Source organism: Penicillium angulare (assembly GCF_028827245.1).
Source record: "Penicillium angulare strain IBT 27051 chromosome Unknown utg000003l_segment0_segment0, whole genome shotgun sequence".
NCBI classification, from domain to species: domain Eukaryota; kingdom Fungi; phylum Ascomycota; class Eurotiomycetes; order Eurotiales; family Aspergillaceae; genus Penicillium; species Penicillium angulare.
In genome coordinates, this window is record NW_026623162.1 from 1,552,547 (window position 1) to 1,577,743 (window position 25,197).

Consider the following 25,197-nt stretch of genomic DNA (forward strand, 5'->3'; position numbering starts at 1 on the left):
GCTCGTAAATGGAGGTACCAATGCCAATGGTAATCGCAAGCCGAAGGCACATTCAAAAATGGTATAGACAGCGGCCGCCCAAAGAATCCATTCTATGTACATGATGCAATGCATCCGGGGGAAGAGGAGAGAAGGAGGGAAGAGAGCGATGAAGGAAATATTCAAATAGATGCCGTGGGAATGCTAGGATGGTGGAATTCGGGGCGAGAAACTAGTGTCGAGGCTATGCGGTGGCTTCAAAATCAGATCGGTCTTTGCTGGTAGTGGAACAGGCTCCAAACGCCCTTGAGTCCCTCGACTCGATCTTTTGCATCAAGCAAGTCGTACCATCTGCTGCGCTGCAGCTTCAGTACATGCCAGGGCTGGTCTGGGTTATCGGACTCCTCTGGGAAATCACTTTCACCCGAGGTGAGGATGTCGATATACCTCCGGTGAACTCGGAGATGCAAGATCGCAATGTGGTGGTTGATCGATGTGACCATGTATATATCATCGAATGGACTATCCCTAGCTTTGCCAATCTGCATGTATCGCATGCGCTTATCCCAAAGACTGGGACCAGGTTGGATAATCTTCCATTTCTCTCCACTGGATAGCTTCCGCATAGCACTCGGTCGACGTCCCAAAGAAGTCACAAACGGATGCTCGAATTTGTGTCGTTTGGGTGCGCTCTCCGCCTCAGGTACAGAAGCGTGAGGCTGGCTATGAGCCGCACTAAGCATAGATTCTGGTATAGGGATTCCATGGATACCACCATTTAAGAGGTCATCCAGGATCCCATCATTCGGAGCACCGCCAAATCGTGGTATAGTGGTCCACCACTTACCCTCTCCAGGTCGCTGCTCAACACCTCCCTCGCGGGCGCGCTCCTGTGCTGCAAGCAACATGCCGCCCACTTCGCGAAACAAGTCGCATACTTCTCCAAGACCAGTTCCAGGTGCCTCGCCCTCATTTCTGAAACCAATCTCGGGACGGCATTGTGCGATAAGAACGGGCCCTTCTAGAATGCCATTCCGAGCGACCTGGCGGTCTCGTGGAGACCGAGCTGCCTGGAAGGATTGACGTACAGGGAAGAGCAAGCTCTTGACCGTCAAACGCGGGGGTAAAGTTGGAACAAAAACCTGGCACCCAAATGGCCAAGCTGCCAACTCTAGAAAAGAGCGAATGGTTTCATCTCGGACATCGTCAGGCATCTCGTGACCAGCACCAAGGCGACGACCTGTGTACTTAGCCACAGTGAGATGAGAAGATTCTGTTTGAACAGCACCGTCACTAGAGGTCACAGAAGTCTCCAATTGGTCCAGATCCATTTTTGTTTCGGTCAGCTCTGTTTCATTATCGATCGCCATTTGGTCCCCTTTGCTCTCCCGTTCAGGCGGGTTCTGGTCTGGTGTCGCCGGCCGCTCGAAGTAACAATCCAGACTTGTATCCCAGTATTGTGACATGCACTCTAGTTGAGCCCAGAATTTCCTTGTTTGGGTCACGCGGACACGATCCCGTCCCTCGCGGGGAGGCAGTCGGGCGACTTCCCGGAAGACGTCGTCCTCATTTAGCATGAGCTCCTCTGCCAGAAGTTCATATCGTTCCTTGGGAGGATATGGAAGGCCATTGCTCATCAATGGACGAGTCTGGTCTGCGCCGGCGGGGACTTCCGGACCTTTTTCCCACGGTGGAGGCGGGACAGACAGTGCTTGATCCTGTGGGAACATGTCGCGAATTTCCACATCATGGTCGACTTTGAGGTTCAACGGGGCAAATCGGTCCAGAGAGATATCTTGGGGTCGCTTGATGGAGGCCAGCAGGTCGAACATATCAGGTAATGTCGACTCGGCGGGGTGGGGGACCACATCGGGAAGCCGGTACACGGGGAAGTCGAGCGGGGTTGGGTTTGCGGGGGGCTTGCGTTCTTTTTCAGGGTCTGAACTGACCGAGGGGGCGTCTGTTATAGATAGAGAAGAAGATTGGTCAGTGGACGAAGCACATCGATAGGGAGAGTTAGGGACCTCATTGCCGCAGCTCAGTATTGGGGAAGCTCACTCATCCCAGGACCCCAGCCAAACATGATGAAAGGGTGGAAATGCAGACGAACAAAGTCTTACATGCTCTGGAGGGACCAGAGTTGAATCGAGTTAAATAAAAAGCCGATGATTGAGGCTTGGGAAATGGGTATCAACAAAGGAGAATAGAGTTGGTGGGCACCAGGGGAGAGAGAAAGCGTAGACCTGGGACTTTTGAAAGTGGGGAAGACCAGCTGCGCACTATTGAAGGGGGGGGAGAACAAGTCACGGCAGAAGCCCATGAGTGAGGTTGATCACGGCCACAGTAGGTCATGCAGGTCATATAGGGAGAATGTTTCGTGAATTTGATCAAAAGACTAGTTTTTCAATATTATATTACTAGAATGGATCTAAATATATAATTATCATCTATAATCCTCCATAGAAAACACCGTGTGCCAACTGCTCAGTGCTCTAGCCTGCAGCATTGATTCCCGCATGACTAAGCACCATAGTGTCTAAGTTAGTGTCTGCAGTGATTCTCCTTTATCAACACTAGAACATACACACACTCTTTAATTAAAGTCGACAAGTCGAATTCTCTTTCCTGTTTCATCCATTCCTCATCATTATGAGATCCTGCAGAATATCACATTCACACCAACCCGGGGTAATGATCGCCCCATCCTGCCAACCCCATCCGCACCTGTGATTGGTCCCGGGCGGGTTAAGCGCTGCTTCCCTCACACAATGGAAGCGCCGACTCAAACTTGAAACAGGAAACGGACCCCTAGTCACATAGAGGAGGGGAAAGAATAAGAAAAGCTTTCGGGGGGTATAAAGCGCTTCGGTGATCAGGGTGGCTCATGGGAGACGGCTGTTTTTAATCTCTTTGGCTCCCACTCTATGGGCCATACAGTACTTCAGTACATCTAGTCGAATCTGATATTCGACGACAGTAAGAAAAATAAAAATAAACCAAGAGACCAACATCTACTGAAACTGATACTACTTTAGGTGTCAAAGAAGATTATGGCCCCTACACAATTAACCTGCCCTCACAAAGCGGAAGGCCATAGGATGCCTTTTTGTTAAGGGTGTGTGTCCTTGTCTTCCTCACTTTGAATGACGGGAGCACAATCTTTCTTTCTTCTCACCTTCGCGGTTCCCAACTTCTACCATTGAGCACAGACTCGAAAATTCGTACTGATCCTGTCCTGAAGACGTGGTAGTCATGGAGAATGCACCTGTGGCAGCCTCTTTAACTCATCATTTGTCCGATTTTGAGAACGTTAGCAACCCGGCTCGTGAAAAGACTGAGGTCACTTTGACTTCGCTTCTTACTGAGACGGTTCATCCCACCTTGGTTGTCACCACAGCCATCACTCTTCCTGCTATCCCACCAGTAGCATCCTCAGACACACCATCTTCACAGACTGTCCCTTCATCCATAAAGACCACTGCATCGGAAAGTACTACCGTTGAGACGACTCCAGCTCAGACAAGTCCAGTTCACACGACTAAGTCTCAAGTGGCCAGTGAGCTATCAAGGTCAACCACTGAACTCCCCACGGCAACACCAGAAACTTCGTCTACTCCATTGGCCATGGCAACTTCCTCATCCCAGCAGGTTAATGCAACACCTGTTCTCGAAGGATCGACCAGCTCTGCTACGAGCATCATGGACTCTGTCATGACTTCAATCTCTCCAACCGCCGATTCTTCATCCATGCTACAGCCCTATGTGCCATCTTTCTTGACTTCCAGTCATCATTCCTTGCCAAATGCGACGCCAATCGCCGCGTCATCTGCGCGTGTAACCTCTCGTGTATCTGGGACTTTCATAACTTCAACCAGTCCCGTGCCCGTGCCGACTTTGGTTGCAGGATCAAACGATACTACCAATACTGCATCAGCAAAGGGCAACCGCAATCATCATAACCTCGGAGCCATCGTTGGTGGTAGTATCGGGGCAGTCGCAGCCTTGGCAATTATTATCATGGCATTTATCTTTTTGAATCGTCGCAGACGACGCGCTGCACCCCACACTCGTGAAAACAGTAGACAAAGTCTTATCCGCAATGGCAACAGCAGGGATTCAATCAGCTCTTTCAACAGCCCGTACCCGCGTGAATATCCCCAGTCATTCTCCTATCCTACGCGCACTATCTCTGTTCCACCAGCCCTCTTTTCGCCGCTAGCCCCAACTGTCTCTGCACAACAGAGCTACCTAAACCCAGCGATTAGCCAGTATGATGTGACACATACAGTCTCAAATCAGGACCTATCGCTCGACAGGGTGTATCTTCGCCAGATAATAAAGCCCGACATCCTGGAAGATGACTACGCGGACCTCGAACGAAGCCCTGTCTCTCCAATCATCGAGATATCTCCTCCATCGCGCTCTGTCTCAAATTACTCGCGTTTATCATTGGAAGGTGACCGCTCTAATCGTGGCTCTGATCTCCCCAACTACTACGAGGTAGTTTTTCCTTACGGGGCTGAAGTGGGAACCCATTTCTCCGCAGAAAGTACCTTGACTCTCCCGGATACGCACAGCAGTCGTTCTTCCAATTTTCTTGAAAAGCCACAGACCCATGACAGTATCCGCAGTGATCCGTTTGACCTGGAGATATCTGTGTCAGATGTGGAAAATGAGATACCTCTGCCCCCTCCCCCGGCCTTGATCACCCGAAAATCCCCTTTCTAAGGATTTCTTTCGATCTGATACTCTGTTTATCCATCTGATATTCTGTTCTTCGATCTGATATTTTAGTTTTCGATCTGATGTTCTATTTGTCAACATACTATTTTGGGCCCTTTTTGGCTCCATGTATGTTGGCATAATACCCCCTTGTTCAATGTTCTTGCGCCGGTTTCTATTTCTATACCGGCTTTCACAATACCCCATTTGCATATACATTTCACGTCGCTTTCATGCCTCTATTGTTAATATTACTACCCTAGTTTCCACAACACCCCTATCGACAACACCACTCTATCTGACAGCAAAAAGCTTACATTTCCCTTTCCCTTTCATACCCCCCCCCCATTTTCCAACCATCTGCCCCAGTTGCCCCAATGCCCATTTGACAGCAACCGGTTTGCTTTCATATTTCCCCTTGCTTTTGATCACCTACTGATCAATTTTCGTGCCCCAGTTTGCACAATACCCCATCTTACAGCAATTAGTTTTTATTTGCATTTCGTTTTGCATTTCAGTAATCTGGTGTTCGGACTAGGAGTCATTAAGCGCTGAGCGTGATACATTGTCTTTAACTTATTCCCCACCGTTTTCTGAGAGATCACCTTAATACGGGATACAGCTTACATCCTTGAAAAAGCCTGGATTGTATGTCCAAATATTAAATAACCCGAATTTTCTCATAAACTCATATTTCCGTGATCCATATAAATGCAAATGTAATTGATTTCATTTCTGGCTTCTGCATGCTCTGCTCCAAACATTGAATCAACTCAACTGAAATTCCAAGTTATCAACAAAAGAAATGCCTAGCAACTGCATTCGGTGAAAATTCTCGGACCTTGCCACAAGAACTTGAAGTTGATATATCAAATTTCACCAATCCACTAACCTGAAAAACAGTCCTTTAATCACGGCAACCGGGAGCAAAACCTACAATCCTCCACTGAAATTTAAACAGACTTTCTCCCAACAAAGCCCCCTCAATTCAACAAAGAAAATAAAAACTATAGGTAAGAAAGAATCAAACAAATAATTTACAACTCGTAAATCCCCCCACACTTCATAGAACCCCAAGGCGAAACCTGAAACACATTATCCTTATAATTCGCACAATCTCCACTACTCTCAGCAGAAGTATAAGACTGCGACGTTCCATCTGGATCAGAGCAATCAGTCGTAGTAAAGACTTGACAAATACCAGATAAATACCACGAAGTAGGTGTAGTAATCGTGCCTGCATCGCAATCGTTTGAGTCCAGCCCCCCATTAGTAAACCATCGACACCACGTCCCCGATGAAGACGGCTTGCTGGAGATACTGTTTCCGTGTAGATAGAGACAGTTTCCGTAATCTTGGTTTGATCCGGAGAGCACGTAGTAGTCTCCTGAGCAATCCTCTTCACTGTAAATGGCTACTTCCCAGGGCGCATAGTCTGAGTCTGAGTCTCGTTTGGTTGTGCTTTTTGTGGTTGAGCTGGATGTGGATGCATCTTGGGTTGATGTTGATGTTGAAGAGTGTTTAGTGGTTGTCCAGTCTGCTGTTGTTATTGCGATCACGTCGGATGTTGATTTGGAGCTTGAGGTGGATTGGACTTTGCTGGAAACTAGTGTTGTAGGGACGGTGGAGGTAGAGACTGAGCCTGTTGGACACCCGGAATTCTCGTCCACGGTATTGCCGCACAATCCGTTGGAAAGGACACACTAAAATGGTAATCAGTACGAATCACCACCGTTTTTATCCACATTATCCTAGAGAATCTCTTACCTGGCAATCTGGAGCAATACAAGGATTCAATGAAGCAAGATCAGACATATCGCTCGGACGTGCAGTACCCGGAACTTGAGGTCCACAAATTGCATTCGGGAGAGCATGCGGCATCGGCGGCGATCCAGAGCTTAAGCAAATGAAAGCTCCACCAACTAATCCCTTAGAACAACCAATCCAATCATATTCCCATGTATCCTTGTTATAAGTTTCCAGATCATCTACCGTGATGCCATATGCAGTCGCGATCCGGTCACATGTATCCGCAGGCTGTACAGTGTGAATATAGCAAATGCCATCGTCACTGGCCTCAAGTGGAAGCTCCAATGTTCCAGAGGAACAACATACTGGCTGACGACTTGTGAGTGATGTACAGAGAGAAGAGTCGGTGTTGTATGTCGAGAACTCGGATGTGGTGATACCACATTTTGCAGCTAGAGTGTCACAGGTGTCTCCCGTTTCGATGATGATAGATGAGCAGGCAGTGCTGCGTTTCTGAAAAATATTTTAGTTGAAATGGTTCGATAGACCGGCTATTTGATAGAATTTTGGGAAATTTTAATCACTAACTTCAAGCGAATTGCCATTTACTTGGGATATCAAAAGAAGCCCGCATAAAGCGAGCAATGTGGAAAATTGAAACATGCACATGTTGTACGCGTACTCAACTACATGATAAAAGTGGGAGAGGCTCCTTTTATCTACAAAGCACTGATATTCAAGTCAGATTACTTGATCTTGATCTGGAATCAAAGATGCTGTTCATTGAGGCAAAATGAGTCTTGCATGAAACTGGCCTAATACTAATGTAGACATAACAATGGGTTTGGCGTGTGGGAGTATCCGGATCTACGGCTCTCATCAATAGACATGGGAACGAACAAAGGGAAAGTGTATCAAGTCTCTGACGTCTTAGACGAATCCTATACTCGAATGTAAGTAAGTTCACCCCGGATGTCCTTTGTTGCTGGCTCCAGGCCATTCGTTCGTTCCAGTACCGGACTGACCACTCACAGGAACCAGCCACGGGGACTTCGAAACTGAGATGTAAGGGCTCGCCTCTTTCATGGCTCATAGGAAATCATATATGATATCGCATATAGCCATGTCAACCAAACTTTGGATATCAAGACAAAGGAAACGACAGAGCCGCATGGCTCGAACCGAGAACAGCCAAGTAACCATGAAGGCCTGACCCCGTGTAGCCTACCCGAGCTTGAGGGATGAAGCATATGATATAGGTCACGGTCCCTTGGGGATTCAAGTAATCGTCAAGTATAGAAAGAATTCAGTGACACATAGATATTTTCAGATCCTGACGTCTTAAAGAAATGTCAAGATGGCTTTCCAAGGTGGTACTCAATGTTCATCCCTCCTCAGAGGCGAATGGCATGCAGGAAAAGCCAAGATAAAGAAGTTTGAAACGAGCATCTACAACTTGAAATTAACTGTGGCGGTATTTCAAGGGTTGAAGGCATAATTTAAGATGGGAGCACATGTCTCATCTCTTTCAAGTTGATTTGATTTCTTTCTTTTTTCTTTTTTCTTTTTTTTTTCTTTTTTTCCAATACAATGCCTACAGTGAACAAAGGGTTTCAAGTTTAATAGAAGGATAAACGCATCAGATAAAACAAGAGACTAGTATTAGTCTTAGAACTACTGGTCATAATATCTGTTGGAAATTGGAGAATCATATGGCCTAACGATGGTACGTGAGGCTATTTTGTGTACTGCAAGTTGAGCGCTTGGACGAGGATTTTATTTCCTCTCTTTGGTATGGATGTTAATTGCATCCAAGCCGCAAATCAATGACATTGTGCATACTAAAAACAATATTTTCGCTGTGTAAGATTCCGCTTATCCCGTAAGCTCTAATCCCATTGCCCGTGCATCCGTGCCAAATGTCGGGAAGCCGAACGGGTATAGCGTCGTATGACTAACTCCGAGTCACCGTATTCGCGTAGATCCAACCTAATTGTGTTACCATTGGGATGACTGAAGTGTTCAATTTTATAAATAATGATAATTAAACTGTCTTGAAGAATCAATTGCCGACTCAGAACATTTCATTGAAATCCCAGCTGTACACGTGGAATGACTGCACCGCTTAGAACTCTGGGTCGGGATGGCCCCCAAGTCTCACCGGTTGGACTTGGCATGGGAAGCATCGGTGGCTTCTATGGATCTGCAGGTTGTATAGACGACAGAGTAGCACTGCTGGATCATGCCCACGCAACTGGGTTAAGATTCTGGGACCTAGCCGATGTTTACCTCGACAGTGAGGATGTCGTCGGCGAATGGGTCAAACGATCCGGCAAACGCGACGAGGTGTTTATAGCCACAAAATTCGGGATGCATCACGGAACCAACGGTATCCAAATATCTCGTTCGGATGCGGAATATGCCCAAATTGCATGCGAGAAAAGCCTGCAAAGACTGGGAGTTGAGACGATTGATCTTTATTACTGCCACCGGGTGGATGGTGTTACGCCCATCGAAAAGACCATAGAAGGCATGGTGGAACTGAAAAAGTATACTATTCAATCTACCCTTCGTTCCAATGGATACTTTTGCTAATGAAAGCATACAGCCAAGGAAAGATTCGGCATATTGGATTATCTGGCGTTTCACCCGCTACTCTACGCCGGGCGCATGCAGTGCACCCAATCGCGGCACTTCAAATGGAGTATAGTCTCTTCTGCCTAGAGATCGAGTTGCCCGATTCAATGATCTTAAAGACTTGCCGTGAGCTAGGCGTTACCATCGTAGCGTACTGCCCAATTGGTCGGGGTATCTTGAGCGGTCAATTCCAATCTCGCGCAGACATCCCAACGAATGATCTCCGCCTAATGTTGCCCAAATACTCCGAGAAGAACTTCCCCAAGATCATGCAAATAGTGCAGAAACTGAAGGATGTAGGTGAGTACCATGGACGCACGCCGGCACAAATTGCTCTTGCGTGGCTTTTGGCGCAAGGTCCAGACATCATACCCATCCCTGGTACGAAGTTGACAGAGAGGATGGATGAGAATGCGGCTTCTGCGCTTGTCAATTTGAGCGACGATGAGGTGCGAGGTATTAGGCATGTTGTTGAGCGAAATATCATTGAAGGCACTCGATATGCTGCTGCGTGAGTGACTCAATTTGAGAAGTGTTAGTCTATATACTGATTGGTTGTATAGTGTTATGGCTCAGCTTCAAGAGGATACCCCGGAACTGTAAGGGTTGGGGACGGGTATGTAAAGAAATGGGCAGATTGCCAATGAGAATGTTAGGATTGCTATTCGGAAGCTATCTTTCTGTGACATCCTCTCAAACGTTGGATCGTGTGGAGGATAGGGTATTGCAGCGGTAGATCAATTCTGAATACAAAGAAAAAGAAAAAAAAGAAAATCAACTTACTTCCCCAGAACCCTCCCAAGAAAAGACGCCAAAGAAACGCACATGTCTACTTCGAGACATGCACATCGGGATCGGGAAACCCATGTTTTCTCGAGACTCTCAAGAGATTGTTCATTATTTGCTCGCGGCTCGGGGCGCTTGAGCATTCGCCGGTGTAGAAGTAGAAGCACCACTTTGTTGAGGAGCACCAGGCGCTACACAGCTAGGCTTATGCATCGGCCAGTCAAGCTTCTGACAAGCTTTGGTGCAGTAATAAATCTTTTTGCACCGAGCGCAACTAAGCAACTTCACATCGAGAGAAGGTGTAAAGCCACAAACCTCACACAGCCTATTCACATTATCTCCAAACTCATCAGGAGGCGAACTCATAGCGCCGCCCATAGCCTTCAAAAGCTCATTGGCAGCACGGCGCCAAATCGTATTTGCCGTCAGAACCTGTTCTTTGTCGGCAACTTTCACTTCACACATCTCGCGATGAACGCCGAAAGCTGTTAATCTGTTGGAAACAGCACGCGCAAGGGCTGGATCGGCTGTGCCCCAACTGTTTGGAGCCCAGGGGCTCATGTCGGAGTTCATTTGGTATATTAATTCGCCTTCGGAGTCGAATCGGGAATTGAAGATTTCGAGCAGAATTGGAACGATGATTTTTGCTTGTTCTTCTACTGCGAGCGGGGTAATTCGTGCGCGACCGTCGTAGTGGTAGTGGCCGTTGTAAGGATTCGCCACGAAGACAGCATTTCCGGGGACTTTGGGGAGGGAAATGACGCTGAAGATGTAGTGGTTGGGAGTACCTATGTCGTCCATTTCAGGACGACGGAGTCTGTTGAACTCTCGAACTCGGTTTGCTAAGCTCGACATGGCGATGGAGTGATGGGGGTGATTTTTCTACCTCTTGCCCTTTCGTTTACTAGTTGAACGCGTTTGTTGATTGTGCCCGCGTTTTGGCGATTGTCTCGCGATAATCGCGACGTCACCGCCTCGGTAGCCCATGAACGTGTTGATTCACTTCAGGCACCATACATTCAAGCTTGCAAGTACCCATCCAGTCACTCTCGGGGCTTGTTTACCTACATGCAGTCGCTTTCTTGAATGTACTTTCTTCTCAAATTTCACAGTAAAGTATAATGCCATATGATACAATGGGAATCGAACGATTCTATGCGCAAAGAAACCATCCTTCCTCAAAGTCAATCATGAACAATTGAAAACACTAGGTTTATACAAGCAATCATTCATCATCCTCATCATCCTCACCAAGGGCCACACATCGAAAACTTTTGCCTTTGGAACCTCCCTTCTTTTCATGCACTAGTTTCTTTGGTGTTCCTGACCCCGGGGCGTTGAGTATATAACTCTTCTCAGCTTTACTGCAATCGCCCGTACTAATTGATGTCAACAAAGGCTTCATCTGAGATTGAGGGAATTTAGACACATACCCGTAAAAAGAACATCGGTAATAGTCATTTCCTGGTTTGAGATTCAACCAGTTTATCCAAAGTGCGTGTTCTATCGGTTGGCATATACCGGCTTCAACGATATACCCTGCTGTATGGCTTCCAAACAGAGCGGGTGTGTTGATGTGTAGCTCATACTGTTGACCTGTGAGCATAAGGCCTAGCATGGTATACTAGCCGGGTGTTGATCAGTCATGCAACTTACTTTGGGCTTGTCGTTGGCCGACGCGAGCGAGAAAAGCCCCAGGGCTGCAATGATCGGGAAATGCATGGTGATTTGTTAGATGATGCTCGATGCCCAAGTGCCCGTAATGGTGGAATAATTCACAGAGGAACTACTGCACCTGAACTGGGGCAAGCCTTATTCATAATTGAATTAGCATTCCAGGGGTCTTGGCTCGCAGGGATATTTCGTGTCTTATCTTTTCCAAGGTTCTCAATCTCCTGCTACAGTCAGCCAGGAAGGAGTCGCCCCTTGATAATACGAATACTAGTACCATTGGACCCCCTACATACCACTCGGAGAAATAATGTTACTAGCAGGTAATGATTTGGGATTTCAATATTTCTTCCATGGTTTGATAATAAGAACTGGCAATTTATAGAAATAGTGGCAGAGGTGTGTATTGGGCGGCAGGGCTCCAAATCCGGTCCGGCTAAGGGTAGTTATAACTTGCAATGGAAGGGATGAATCTGGGGAACGGTCTACACATAGGCTAGTATGAATCATCGATGCCTTAGTGAGGAATTTTGGGATGTCAAAATGGGATACCGAAGCCTGGAATGGATAGCGATCCCCTCACAAAGTAGCCGCACTAGTATTTAGTTTTCACCAATACTTCTATATCTTTAAATTTCATTCTATTTCATTCTATTCCTGAAAGCTTTGACAAAATCATATACAAAGGATATATGCTCTGTTCATGGGAGAAAGGAACGAAGCTTCATAGATTACCCCCTTTGGACATACTCGAATTTCCAAAATGCAGCCGATATTAAGGCCAACGAAGTCAATGCAAAGCCGACATCTAACCAAGAGGCCGCACGAATTCCCTTAAGAAAGTTTTTGTCACCAGGTTCAGTAATCTTCATCTTTTCCGCCTGATTACCGGAAGAACTCGCAGAAACAGCAGTCTGTACCGCGGTCGAAATTGCTAAGCCAAATGCCCGGCCAAGCTGGTTAAAAACATACATAAGGGCCCCCGCAACAGCCTGATCATCTTTCGGTAACACAGTTGATACAAAAAGCGTGAGACAAGACCAAAAGCTGTTCATACCAATAGCAAAGGAAATCAAAGCCCAGAATTCCCATTCAAAGTAGCTCACGTTATCCGGCAGAGGTAATCCGAATAGAAGGGATGAAGCTGCCAGAAGAAGATGACTGGCGACGAACAAAGAGATTGTCGGGACTCTCCCCAAAGCAAGTGAGACCGCTATTGGTGACAAAATTCCAACCAGGCCCGTTGGAAGAAATCGAAGCATCGTTTGGATGAGTGAGAGGCCCTGGTAATCTTGAAAGAAGTATGTTGAAAATACCAGCATATTGTTGAACGAGGCACAGAAGAAGCAGTTGGCAAGCATGGTAACGCTGAAATGAAAGTTGCGAAACAAAGATATCTTGAGAAGAGGCGGCCTATCTCCTTTCTTTTCCAAGCGCAATTGCCAAGCGACAAAGCCAGCTAGCATGATTATTGAAATTGCGATCAAACTTGGGACATAGGGTGTCTTCCAGCCAACCATATTGCCCTCCGCGAGCGCAAAAAGGAGCATAAAAAGGGAGACTGTGACCAGTAGTCCTCCTATCCAGTCAACATCTCTAAACAGGTCCCCGGTATTTGCATTTGCTGAAGCGGTTTCGTTCTTGGGAATCACATATATACTAGCAACAGTTATCAACCCGGTTAAAATGGCCTGAATACCAAAAATCCATTGCCATGCAGCATATTGGGCAACTGCGCCAGACACGATTGTACCGAATATGCTCCCCAAAGGTGAGCCACAGGCTGCGCAAGGGTATCAGGTCATGTCTCTTTTAGACTCGATCATATAGCATTCGACACAGATAACTCACCATATGCACTGAAGGCATAGTTCTTTGCCCGACCCGGAGAAGAGAATGTCGCACCCAAAATTCCCACCGCAGTAGGAACATTTGCAGCTGCACCCTAGATGAATAATTAGTTTTGATCGAACAGGTACAAGCAACTTAAACTTTTGATTTCATCAAGCCGCACTCACCAAGCCGTGCAATCCTCGAAAGATAGCGAAGCCGATCTCATTTGGAATGAATGGATTGACAGCTGAAATCACAGTAACCCAGAGCGAGCCCAAGATAAATATTGTTCGCTTGCCATAGATATCGGCAATCCTGCCCCACAAGAGGAGGAAACATCCAAATGTCAGTACGTATGAGGTTACAATCCACTGTTGTCGAGCCTCGGGAATGTCAAGCTTGCGCCCGATCGTTGGAAGTATGATGACCACGCTCTGAGATGCGAATGTCTACTCAGAGTTGTCAGTTTCCGAGATCACTAATGACTAGGGAAAAACTCGAGGAGAACTTACGTTGATGAATGCAGCACCAGTAACAGTAGCAACAAAAACGATTGAGGCGGACCTTGACAGAGCGGGTGCATTTTCGACAGTATTCCCTTCCTCTTTTGTTGTTGAACCCATGAGTAACAAATTCCCTCAATTAAATTAGATCAATGGTCGTAAGGGGTGAAACAGCTCAACCAAGTTGCAGAATAACCCAGGGCGCACGATAACTTGAACTGGACGGGGGGGGGAAGTGCGCAGATAGTTGGAGTGAGCAAACATCAATCAACTTGACTCCCCTGATTAATTTCCACTCGAAAAATTTAATCTTGCTTTTGCTCATAGACAGAAAATCTGAATGACATTCCTTTTCAGATCTACGATTTGCCTTCTGAATATAACCCCGGACCAACTGCATTTGCAAAATGAAAGGTTCAATAAACCTGCATAAACAAACCATTTATCTTTCAGTCAGACGGTCCTTCTCTTACTAGCTGCATCTCAACAAGACAAGATGTCTGGGGAGATCAGGCTACGTTGTAGTTCTAGATGTAGCCGCATGTTTTCCATGACGGTAGTGAAGAAAAAGAACATTCCGTGCGAACATTCCAGCCTCATCGGCAGTCACCTGGACAACGAAAAGAGTGTAGCACGTTAGAACAGGTTTGTACAAGGAGTCTGAGTCGAAACGTTGCGTAGCGTATTTTTGATTAATATCCGACCAGAGCCACGCTGTCCTTAATCAAATAAGAAGCATGCCACGGCCCAATCTACAAACGTCCGAGATATCATCCACCGAGGATCCGAACTGTTCCTCCTGTTTCCAGTTTTCCTTCAGAACATTGGAGGCACTGATAACGTTGACACAATTTGTCAAACCCCAAAGCATGCGCAAAGAATTCAGAACAAAGTTCCGCTGGCTCTCTGACGAACAGTCGAGACCAGCAATAAAGACAGGCCATATAAGGCACTTGAAAATTGTCGTATCACCTTGTAGCGCTTCAATAGAGCCAAGTAACTGTATGATCAAATTTTCGGTGTTCAAGATTGACGTCTTCACGGCACCAAGCACTCGATTTCCATATAGCAATGTCGCAGCTTTGTACGCTTGTGATAACAGGCATATTTTTATCACTTCATTCGCCGAGGGTGCTGCATGTTGTTGGAAGGTTGAAGCCCATTCAAAACAATCAAACTGCTCAGTCAATTCCAGCATCATAACGGTATTTTGTAAATTTTTATTGTTCGTAAATTCGTTTCCGCCTTTGGACTCCGCGAGCACATATCTTTGATTAGAAAAAAACTGGATCGCTCTTAAGAGAAATTTGGGGCAGCCAAGAAAGCTCCTGACGATTGACTCTTGATGAGTTTCCTCACTGCAGAGAAAATCTTCAGAGACGATATTGGAGGTTCCATAAAGAGAAGTTCCAAGTGTTTCAATTCTAATACACATCAGTGATAACACACAAAATTGTACCCCCCTGTGATTTCAATAGGATTGGTAACATACAATGAAAACTGGTCCTTAATAAATCGTCTCGTCTCTTGAACCATATTCCCAGGGTCAATGCTGCTATGAGCATCTGAGATAGGGTCGAGGAGGGAACGATTAAGAATCAGTAAGCCTTTTGCTCCCTGAAGGTGAAAATTCCATCCGTCAATCCCCGATTCAAGAATATCAAGAAAAATGAGAAGAAGGATAGTCGCCATGGTTTGATCTCTCCTGCAAAGTCCTGATTGATGCAATGACGATGACAATGCCTCTATAGTTTGCTTTTTGTATAGAAGAGCATCCATATTGGCATCCGCAAATTGAGAATCAATAGTCGGGTTAGTTGCATCAAATGAATAGCCGGTATTAGCATAGTGTCGAGCCGCAAGAGCAATTATTGACTTTCGTAAAGTCGGGTCCTCCAGTCCGATAGACAGCAAGTTGCGAAACGGATTGCTGCCACTGTCAAACAGAATAAACAGCTTGCAGATTCTGTTACTGTCTTTCTTAAATATTAGTACAAATTACATTGCTTTTCATCAACGGCACGCATAGGCTTACAATAATCAATGTAATATTTCGATCGCTGATCCAAATTGTATATACGTGGGTCCTGCAGAGCAAACGAAGGTTTGTTAAGTATCTTTAAGTGCGTTGCTGAATGAAGCAAGGCTTGAGTTTTCTCCGGCAATGCTGGTCCTTTGAAAACATGGCCTCGCAGCTTTCCCCGAATCGCCACACCTTTAACCCATCTCAGCGGTCTTTTGTCATGGCATTCCAGACCGGCTTTCTTGCATTTGAAGCAAGGGGTTTGAGATTGGTCGCATTGAACTGTACGGCTGCGGCATGTCCAGCATGGTTTCAGCATCGAGAAACCTTATGTGTTGAATGTCATGGATATCAATGCACGGCTTACTGAGGCGGATCTACGGGGTCATACAGGAGGCTGACTGACTGGAGATGCACGTGATGATCACATGTAGCGGGTCGGAAGTATAATAATCCGTCACCGCGGGTGGCCTGAATAGACCAATAGGGCGTCATAGACATCAATCCCCCAACTGCCAAAAATTGAAAAGCCATAATCAGTTAACTGAATTGATAGTATGTGAGATGTAAGCAAACATGATCTAGAGCTTATATCGATTACCGCTGATAAATCGCATACCCCGAGACAAGACAAGAGCGCATTGGGGATCGGGATGTGTTTGCAGCCCCACCTGGAATAACATCCTAATCGGGCTTAGGGCGCCCCGCCACGTTAATCGATTTAGAGCAAGATTACTGGGTGCAAGAACTATTCGGAGTCACCATGGCGTTGATTTCACTGTAACCCGTTCTCAGTGGCACGGAAAATGCCCATGATTTGTAAGATAGAGGATGGAAAATTGCAACTTCCAATTGAACACGAGGTGGCGTCCTGCTGGGACTTCGATATTTAAAGGGCTTCGTTCGCGCCCTCATCTCTGAGAAATCCTCCAATACAACAAGCTCCTTTTCAACTTTTCAACTGTTCTGAAAACTTTTAAACATATCAAACTTTTTTCAATTTCTCTACTTCAACATGTGCCACGAGGAGATCGCAACCAACGGCTGGACTAGCACCCCTGCTAACGCGGGTGCTATCTTTGGTAATCGGCCTTTCATTAACAAGCCGGAGCCGCTTGCTATTAAAGAAATCGAATTTCCATTTGATGATCCCACCGTCGCGAAGACTTTGAAGTATGCAAAGGAAGAGTTGCACCCCAAAACCTTCAATCATTCAATGAGGGTTTTCTTCTATGGTATGCCGGCATGCTCCACGGAGATCTATTAAGATTGAGACTTGTGTCTAACATCTAACATCTACATAGGCATGGCAATCACACGCCAGCAATTCCCTAAGCAAGCTGCTACACTAAGTCCTATTACTTGGGCTCTGGCATGTCTGTTGCATGATATCGGATCGACGGAGACAAACCTAACAGCGACCCGAATGTCCTTCGATATCTACGGCGGCATTAAAGCCCTCCAAATTCTCAAGGATTTCGGCGCGACTACCGACCAAGCCGAAGCAGTCTCGGAGGCAATTATTCGACACCAAGACCTGGGAGTTGATGGGACGATCACATACGTTGGTCAACTGATCCAGTTGGCTACCATTTATGATAACGTTGGCGTCCATCCCAACGTCAAAGATTTCGGTCAAATTATCCACGAAACAACTCGGACCGAAATCAACGAGGCCTATCCACGAACGAAGTGGTGCGAATTCTTCGCTAACTTTGTGCGCGAAGAGGAGACAATTAAGCCTTGGTGTCATTCGACTCATATCGTCAACTTTGACAATATTGTCGAGGCCAACACTCTCATGAAACAATGGGAATGAGATAGACTTTATAAAGTCCCTTGAGCTCTAATGTCGACTGTCACGATTAATGTGGCGGCGTTGAAACACCATGGCATGGGTTTAATGAAATTTAGACTATAATGGTACCATATGAAGTCCTTGTCTACGAAAGAAAGGCGTTCGCATACATCCGATTGCTTCCGGAAGTGGGGTTTTCCAAGTGTCTGTGTTTTGTAGTTCCCGCGCTACTTTATGTACCCTGAAGACTTTTCCTATTTCTCCTATTTGTTATAGTTATTAGGCTATCAAAATATGATGCGTTTTCAGCTGCTTCCTTAATGTTACTCACCGAGTAGACATCGCTGTGCTGGGTTTTCCACTCAGCCCACATTTCTCCAACGCTAGCCCCTCGGTTATCTGTTTGGCGCCATGCAGACTTTGTGTCAAGCCAAATTCCACCTGTTTTAAGAATTTCTCTATTGCAGCGCCAAGGAACAACACTTGGCGAATCATTTTTTCCCTGGGGACCTTCAGGTGGATGGGAATGGTCTCCGCGGTCCTTACTGACTTTCTTTGTAGATAATAGGGGAACTTGGAATAGACGTCATCCACAATATCTCTGCTCCTTAATTAATTGGAAGGAAAGTAGAAGCTTCATGTTGAGTAGGTCAAGCATAGTGGATATAGATAGTGGAATCTTCATTTATTTTTGAGAATAAAGTCCCATGCTTGTTTTGTCCACCACCGGCGCCACCAGCCCCGCCGAACGCCCTCCGCCGGAAATATCCCCTGCTCACTCCGCCTCGTCATCCACGCTCGACAAATGTCCTTAGGTTTTACACTCACTCTACCGAAGCGACTATATTTTCCCGGCGTTGATAAATGAATGGTGGCAAAAAGATACCCCGTTATAATGCACATCGCAGATACCGATGTTATCCCGGGAAGGTCCGTGCTTCACCTCTGGAGACAATGTGCCTCCTGATTACTGGTCGGAAGATATCGACAGATTGAGGGTGCTCCGTACCCATTGTGATCTAGTGGCACTCTTAGTGAGACTTGGATTGAAACCATCAAGGTTTCAAGCTCGGAAGATTATCCCCGTTGGCTGTTACCCCTGCATGTTCTGAAGAACCACCGCAACTGCCATGATCCACTCTGGGGGTAGCTTCAGCATCGTCCTTGCTCATTCCAGCTATTTTGGCCACCAATTATCAAGTGAAGATCCGGAACAATGGCTCCCGGATTGGAGGATAATAGACCATTCAGCGCATAGCTTCTCAGGTGATTCGGATGTCGATCCTAGTTTGGTGGATAATGTGGATTATGCTCGGCAGAGTGAAGGACCGCCGATGTCCATAAATGAATTAAGATATCCTGCAGAAGTTGGGTTTTGACAGAGAGAACCAGAGCAACAACAGTAGCAGAACTCTGAATTTCTCAAAACAAAATGACCAAGCTAGCTGCCTCCCTCATGCTGGCTGCTTTAGCAGCTGGCGTGATGGCCTCGCCTGTCGCCGAGCCTGCAATCACCGCAGCTCCAAACCTCGCCAAGAGAGCTACCAGCTGTACCTTCTCCGGATCAAGTGGTGCTTCAAGCGCAAGCAAGTCTCAAAAGTCTTGCTCAACCATCGTTCTCTCCAACGTCGCTGTGCCTTCGGGAACAACTCTTGACTTGAGTGACCTCGCGGATGATACAACCGTGAGCATAGCCTTCATATCTACATTTGATCATTAGCTCTGGGTTAATGCTGATCATTTATGATTTTAACAGGTCATTTTCGAGGGTGAGACAACTTGGGGCTACGAGGAGTGGGATGGCCCATTGCTTCAGATTTCTGGCACCGGCATCACCGTCCAGGGTGCATCCGGCGCGTACCTGAACGGTGATGGATCTCGCTGGTGGGATGGTGAGGGAAGCAACGGTGGAGTTACCAAGCCTAAGTTTTTCTACGCCCATGATCTTACCGACTCGACCATCACCGATCTTTACATCGAGAACACTCCTGTCCAGGCTGTAAGCATCAACGGTTGCGATGGACTGACAATCACCGATATGACCATCAACAACGAGGCTGGTGACAGTGAGGGCGGTCACAACACTGACGGATTTGATATTGGTGACAGCACCAGTGTTGTTATCACCGGTGCGGAAGTGTATAACCAGGATGACTGCGTCGCAGTTAACTCCGGCACTGTAATGAATCAAATCCAAAATTCATGATATACTCGGAAACTAACCTTGTTACAGGATATCACTTTCGAGAACGGGGTTTGCTCCGGTGGTCATGGATTGTCCATTGGCAGTGTTGGCGGTCGCTCTGATAACACCGTGGATACAGTCACCTTCAAGAACAATGAGGTTAAGTCCTCTACAAATGGTAATTGAGTCCGATCCTGCTTGTATTGACACATTAGCTGACCTCGCGTTTTTGTTGTTTAGGTATCCGCATCAAGGCCACTGAAGGTGATACTGGAACCATCAAGGGAGTTACCTACACCGAGATTACCCTCTCGGATATCTCTGAGTAAGCCACGCAAAAGAAAACAGTTGATTGATCTTTCACTAACACTGCGTCATAGTTATGGAATTCTCATCGAGCAGAACTACGATGGCGGTGACCTCGATGGCGGCACCCCAACCAGTGGCATTCCCATCACCGATCTCACAATCAGCAATATCTCTGGTACTGATGCCGTTGACTCGGATGGCTACAACATTGTTATTGTCTGTGGATCCTCTGGGTGCTCAGACTGGACTTGGACCGATGTCAGTGTTACCGGTGGAGAGACATACAGCGACTGCGAGAATGCCCCTGATAGCATCAGCTGCTAGGTGTTTTCAAAAGTCAGTCCTGGCCTGTCTGTATGCTAAATTTTGTCTTGTGGAATTCGTGTTCAACTTGCGTATATTATTCTCCTTTTTGAAATTTGGGGTCAGCGCAATGCATGTTTCAACCATTTTTTGTTTATTTTAAGCCTCTCGAATAATAGTATGATATTCGACTATATGAATCCTGCGTGCTTTTATGTATGAGGCCTAAAATATGTAGACTTGGCCTTCTTATTATCCCTCGGAGATTGCTATTTACCGAAAATTTATCAACAACTCGGGACTTAGAAAAGTCCGCCAGGCCAGCCAAGGCCCACTAGCAGCCTCCCATCCTGATCTATCCACGCGGTAATCCTTCGATCACTGAACGAACGATTTAAATTGAGCTTCACGCCCAACTACTTTGAAAGGGTGTCTTCTCAAGCCAGAATTATGGCTATGAATCAGATTCTTGATTTTTTTCAACCCATGAACCAATATTCCATAATACCGAAATTAGGAATTGGTCTCGGAGCTCTATGCTTCGTCGGTCTTATTTCTAGAACCAATTCATACCTCTCTCAAAGAGCTCTCAATAGGCTTTATGGATCTACAACGTGGAACCGAAGTGAAGAGATCATTGTGGTTACCGGCGGTTCCAGTGGAATCGGCGCAGCAATTGTTAAAGAATTGGCGACTCGAGGGACTAAAGTTATCATTTTTGATATTAACGAGCCACAAGAGCAGCTGAGTGAGTAGAACGACCGCCTTTACATAATTATAAAAAATTGACAACCATATCCAGGATCCAACATATTCTTCTACAAAGTGGATCTCGCCTCCTATGAAGAGATCAAGGAAATTGTGGCGCAAGTCCGATCCGATCATGGTGACCCCACAGTCTTGATCAACAATGCAGGCGTTGAATTCAACAAGCCCATACTGAGTCTCCCAGAGACCCAGCTAAGAAAGACATTCGAAGTGAATATTATTTCGAATTTCCTTCTTGTCCAAGAAGTCTTACCTGCTATGGTGTCACGAAACCACGGACATGTCGTTACAGTTGCCAGTCTCGCATCATTTACTACAAATGCTAGTAATGTCGATTATGCATGTACCAAATCCGCTGCGCTAGCCTTTCATGAAGGACTCAGTCAGGAGCTTCGGCATGTATATAATGCACCCGGGGTTCATACCACGTAAGTTCTTTTCAAACTTCCTGCGGTTTTATACCATCATAATGACAAACTTGGATTCTTAGCATTGTGCATCCTGCATGGGTGAGAACTCCGATGATCAAAAAGATGGTGGCGAGTGGAGTTTTTGACGGACAGATCATTGAACCGAAAGATGTGGCAGAAGTGACGGTGGATCAGTTAATGTTGGATTCGGGGGCTCAATTGTTTGTCCCTTCGAGTCATTGGATGGTATCTATGGTAAGAGGATTTCCTTCTTGGTTACAAGAATCCATAAGGAATCAGCTGTCCATCAAAAGATTAAAAGCTTTGAATTAGTGCTTCGATAGAGGGAAAATATTTTGTTTCCTTTTTTGTTAGGCTATAACAATACATTGAGTTTAGAATTTCAAACATAAAAAAATAATCTGTATGAGTGTGACAAATTTTTATAAAAAGCTCGGTTTTTCGTACTTCGCGGTCGGTGAACATTCATCACGATAGAATCCATTTGAAGCCTCTCGCTACCTAGCGTGTTGTCCAAGTTCTCTTCCACATATTTATTTTTCATTTTCAAAGCTGTATTTCGATTGGTCTTAGTGTGTACCAGTCCTAGATTTAGCCCAGAATTGATGGTTGCTATGCATCTAGACTTCGCACCCGGAGACACGGTTCAAAATCCTATGATGTAATTGTAGATCCCGTTCATGCATGCGGGGCCATGGCGGCCTCGGATGAGCAATAGTTCAGCCCCCCACCACCTCACCAGGCGCTATGTATTTAGAGAGGCAATTTTGGGCTAAGCTTTACGAGGGCTTGGCTTTCTACTCTAAGCTTCAACCGAGATCTTGGCATCATAGCATGGAATCGAAAATCCTACGACATTTCGGAATGAGATGGATTGAGGGGAAGGCTCTGTTTATCTAAACCCGGATACTCCTCATGGGTCTTTTTTGGTGGGGGCCGATCACTTAGCCCATAGGAAATATACGTACGACTCGCAGAGATTCCCAGAACTCTTTTCTCTTCTCCCCACCTCATTCCAAACACTGGAAACAACACGACCCCTTTTTTGAAAGAAAAGTGCATACAGGACTATTCATGACTTATAAACCTCACGAAACCATCGCAGGCGATGATTTATATGGACCAGGAACGTTCATAGACAAAGAAGTCTTACCAGTTCCTGAGGATGCTCGCAGAATATTCGAAATTTTGGCTTCCCGCACACCGGGATTTACCAAAGACAAGGCAGCATGGGACACCGTTCAGTTTGAGGGGAACCCCAATCCCATGATACCTGGACCCATCAAGTCTCCAGCGGTATCAGCAGCTCTGCATGCAATGGCAGGTTTAGTGGGAAATGAGCTCTTAGAGCTTCGCGACGCAAAAAAAGTGACTGATAACAATGTGACAGTTGATACCGACCATGCTGGATTCTGGCTTGGTACCATATTAACCACGTACTTTGATGGAGTCGACGCCTCATCGCTATCGCGATCAGGAGAGTTGAATAAGCTGTTCACTCGAGACTTCCAGCCAGGATTCGGGAGGCCCATTGCGCTTCGCACGACAGCGATTTATCAGACAAAGGATCCAAAGGTTTGGTACCAATTGCACGGCTCGCTTAATGCGGACAAAACACTCATTTCCATGGGAATGGATCCAAATGTCGTCTTAGGGTCCCCCCTAGAGTGCTACGAATATATCCAAGATCATGTTCGACAATGGAGTCCGGATGAGCTTGAGATGCATAATGTGCGCCACGGTCTTTGTGGAAGTATTTGTTATACCCCCGATGCATGGAGAAAGACCCTCTTCGGGAAGCGACTTGCGGAACATCCTTTAGTGAAGGTTTCGGAGGAATCGTATGCAAAGCCCACGCCCAAGGTGCCTCTTCCTAAAGTCCAATCTGATCGACGACCACTTGCTGGAGTCAAGGTCTTGGAGATGGTGCGAATCATCGCGGGTCCGGAGCTCGGGGCAACCTTGGCATCATATGGAGCAGACGTTATTCGAGTAAACTGCAGCCGGTTGCCAGATTTGAACGTAAGTTGAAGCTAAGTCTTGGGGTGACATGGCCACTGTCCACGAATATTTACTGATATTCCATCTTAGCTACTACAAATGACATTGAATGCTGGAAAGCGTACCATTGATCTCGATATCACAAAAGAGGAAGACATGGCTCGTCTTCGTGAGCTTATTGCAAATGTCGATGTCTTTGTCCAAGGCTTTAGATTGGGATCACTTGGTCGAAAGGGGCTTGGTCTACATGATCTTCTCAGAGTGGCAGCCAATCGGGACAAAGGAATCATCTATGTTGATGAGAACTGCTATGGTCCAGACGGACCATTCGCAGAACGTCCCGGTTGGCAACAGATTGGAGATGCCGCCTCGGGCAGCTCATATATCATGGGTCGATCCCAGGGTTACGAGGAAGGGAAAAGCACATTGCCATCTCTTCCTGTTTCCGATATGATAACTGGTATTGTTGGGGCCCTGGGTGTGATGATTGCGCTCCGGGAACGTGCTATCAAGGGAGGTTCCTATCATGTAATGGCTTCGCTCGTCGCTGCAGACACCTTTGCACTAGAAAAAGAAGTCGGGCTATACCCACCAGAAACTCTGCGAGGTATCACTGAACAGTTTGATTTTCACCCGATCACCACAGATCTTTTTGTGACAGAGATTTTGAGATTGGTCATCGATGGTTGGAAGAGAGGTCTTCCTGGATACCTGGATGAGAACTCGAAATTCATGATGACTTTCGATGAACCAGGATTTTGGGGAAGGCAGACACTTTTGAAACCTGTCGCCAGACTTGGCGACCAAGAGGCCACACCGAGGTGGACTACTCCTCCGGTGCCGTATTGCCACCACGATAGGGGAATCAATTGGAAGTGAGAGTAGATACGCTTTCATATTTCAAATTGGACTTTCGGGTATCGAGTGAGACCAATGGAACGAATTTTGTACTGATGTAGCGAGACTTTCCCAAAAGGTTCCGTTAACCTGGTATATACTAGTACTACTATATACACATCATGCCACCTTAGATCGCAATCGTTCTTATAGACGCCAGTCTTTTTTTCCTATATTGGGTACTAGATATGTGCGTGAACTTCAATCAATCATAGTAGATACTAACTAGTACGCACTTGTAAGTCATACAGCCCTGCCTGTACTAGGTGAGTGATGTCATGTTTCATCTCACAAAAATATAATCCTGGTAGGTGAAAACTAGAGAGACCGAGGTTTCTATAGAAACCGGAGGCGAAACTATTCCTAAGGAAATAGAGAGCTTCATCTCGGACGGAGTTGTCCAAATTCAATTGACAAGAGAGAAAGCTACTCAATGTCGTTCAATAGGCAACCTTCCTTGCACTCGTCACCTTGACGATGAACTTCCCCATAGTGTAATGCAGCATAGCACTTGCCACCCCTGCCGTACTGAAAGCCTCTCCTCGATCTCACTAAATGAAAATTAAATGTCAAAATCACCTTAACCTCAAAAGCTCAAGTCA

At 46.2% G+C, this 25,197-nt stretch overlaps 12 protein-coding genes across 12 annotated transcripts; 6 read left to right on the forward strand and 6 right to left on the reverse strand.

The window, feature by feature from the left end:
• Positions 1-242: 242 nt before the first annotated feature.
• On the reverse strand, positions 243-2,062 carry N7478_002734 (uncharacterized protein; the record flags this gene model as incomplete). The annotated part of the gene is made up of 2 exons (XM_056918948.1): positions 243-1,939; positions 2,038-2,062. 2 exons carry the CDS (start codon positions 2,060-2,062, stop codon positions 243-245), a joined length of 1,722 nt encoding a protein of 573 aa, XP_056782106.1.
• Positions 2,063-3,231: 1,169 nt separating this feature from the next.
• Positions 3,232-4,707, forward strand: N7478_002735 (uncharacterized protein; the record flags this gene model as incomplete). Its single annotated transcript, XM_056918949.1, has 1 exon — positions 3,232-4,707. The coding sequence occupies one exon, from the start codon at positions 3,232-3,234 to the stop codon at positions 4,705-4,707; it is 1,476 nt and encodes a 491-aa protein (XP_056782107.1).
• Positions 4,708-5,738: 1,031 nt separating this feature from the next.
• Positions 5,739-7,536, reverse strand: N7478_002736 (LysM peptidoglycan-binding domain-containing protein; the record flags this gene model as incomplete). Its single annotated transcript, XM_056918950.1, has 3 exons — positions 5,739-6,404; positions 6,469-6,963; positions 7,483-7,536. The coding sequence occupies 3 exons, from the start codon at positions 7,534-7,536 to the stop codon at positions 5,739-5,741; spliced, it is 1,215 nt and encodes a 404-aa protein (XP_056782108.1).
• Positions 7,537-8,562: 1,026 nt separating this feature from the next.
• Positions 8,563-9,690, forward strand: N7478_002737 (uncharacterized protein; the record flags this gene model as incomplete). The annotated part of the gene is made up of 3 exons (XM_056918951.1): positions 8,563-8,999; positions 9,059-9,598; positions 9,651-9,690. 3 exons carry the CDS (start codon positions 8,563-8,565, stop codon positions 9,688-9,690), a joined length of 1,017 nt encoding a protein of 338 aa, XP_056782109.1.
• Positions 9,691-9,984: 294 nt separating this feature from the next.
• Positions 9,985-10,728, reverse strand: N7478_002738 (zinc finger MYND domain-containing protein; the record flags this gene model as incomplete). The annotated part of the gene is made up of 1 exon (XM_056918952.1): positions 9,985-10,728. One exon carries the CDS (start codon positions 10,726-10,728, stop codon positions 9,985-9,987), a length of 744 nt encoding a protein of 247 aa, XP_056782110.1.
• Positions 10,729-11,098: 370 nt separating this feature from the next.
• N7478_002739 (uncharacterized protein) lies at positions 11,099-11,595 on the reverse strand (the record flags this gene model as incomplete). Its single annotated transcript, XM_056918953.1, has 4 exons — positions 11,099-11,252; positions 11,307-11,337; positions 11,395-11,461; positions 11,530-11,595. The coding sequence occupies 4 exons, from the start codon at positions 11,593-11,595 to the stop codon at positions 11,099-11,101; spliced, it is 318 nt and encodes a 105-aa protein (XP_056782111.1).
• A 680-nt stretch (positions 11,596-12,275) lies between these two features.
• Positions 12,276-14,000, reverse strand: N7478_002740 (uncharacterized protein; the record flags this gene model as incomplete). The annotated part of the gene is made up of 4 exons (XM_056918954.1): positions 12,276-13,327; positions 13,396-13,489; positions 13,563-13,826; positions 13,890-14,000. The coding sequence occupies 4 exons, from the start codon at positions 13,998-14,000 to the stop codon at positions 12,276-12,278; spliced, it is 1,521 nt and encodes a 506-aa protein (XP_056782112.1).
• Positions 14,001-14,604: 604 nt separating this feature from the next.
• N7478_002741 (Zn(II)2Cys6 transcription factor) lies at positions 14,605-16,222 on the reverse strand (the record flags this gene model as incomplete). The annotated part of the gene is made up of 3 exons (XM_056918955.1): positions 14,605-15,304; positions 15,373-15,856; positions 15,883-16,222. The coding sequence occupies 3 exons, from the start codon at positions 16,220-16,222 to the stop codon at positions 14,605-14,607; spliced, it is 1,524 nt and encodes a 507-aa protein (XP_056782113.1).
• Positions 16,223-16,918: 696 nt separating this feature from the next.
• N7478_002742 (uncharacterized protein) lies at positions 16,919-17,722 on the forward strand (the record flags this gene model as incomplete). Its single annotated transcript, XM_056918956.1, has 2 exons — positions 16,919-17,138; positions 17,208-17,722. 2 exons carry the CDS (start codon positions 16,919-16,921, stop codon positions 17,720-17,722), a joined length of 735 nt encoding a protein of 244 aa, XP_056782114.1.
• Positions 17,723-19,133: 1,411 nt separating this feature from the next.
• On the forward strand, positions 19,134-20,519 carry N7478_002743 (glycoside hydrolase family 28 protein; the record flags this gene model as incomplete). Its single annotated transcript, XM_056918957.1, has 5 exons — positions 19,134-19,385; positions 19,458-19,880; positions 19,935-20,064; positions 20,127-20,211; positions 20,267-20,519. 5 exons carry the CDS (start codon positions 19,134-19,136, stop codon positions 20,517-20,519), a joined length of 1,143 nt encoding a protein of 380 aa, XP_056782115.1.
• A 429-nt stretch (positions 20,520-20,948) lies between these two features.
• N7478_002744 (SDR family oxidoreductase) lies at positions 20,949-22,009 on the forward strand (the record flags this gene model as incomplete). The annotated part of the gene is made up of 3 exons (XM_056918958.1): positions 20,949-21,246; positions 21,301-21,694; positions 21,757-22,009. The coding sequence occupies 3 exons, from the start codon at positions 20,949-20,951 to the stop codon at positions 22,007-22,009; spliced, it is 945 nt and encodes a 314-aa protein (XP_056782116.1).
• A 762-nt stretch (positions 22,010-22,771) lies between these two features.
• Positions 22,772-24,577, forward strand: N7478_002745 (CoA-transferase family III; the record flags this gene model as incomplete). The annotated part of the gene is made up of 2 exons (XM_056918959.1): positions 22,772-23,719; positions 23,789-24,577. The coding sequence occupies 2 exons, from the start codon at positions 22,772-22,774 to the stop codon at positions 24,575-24,577; spliced, it is 1,737 nt and encodes a 578-aa protein (XP_056782117.1).
• Positions 24,578-25,197: the final 620 nt, after the last annotated feature.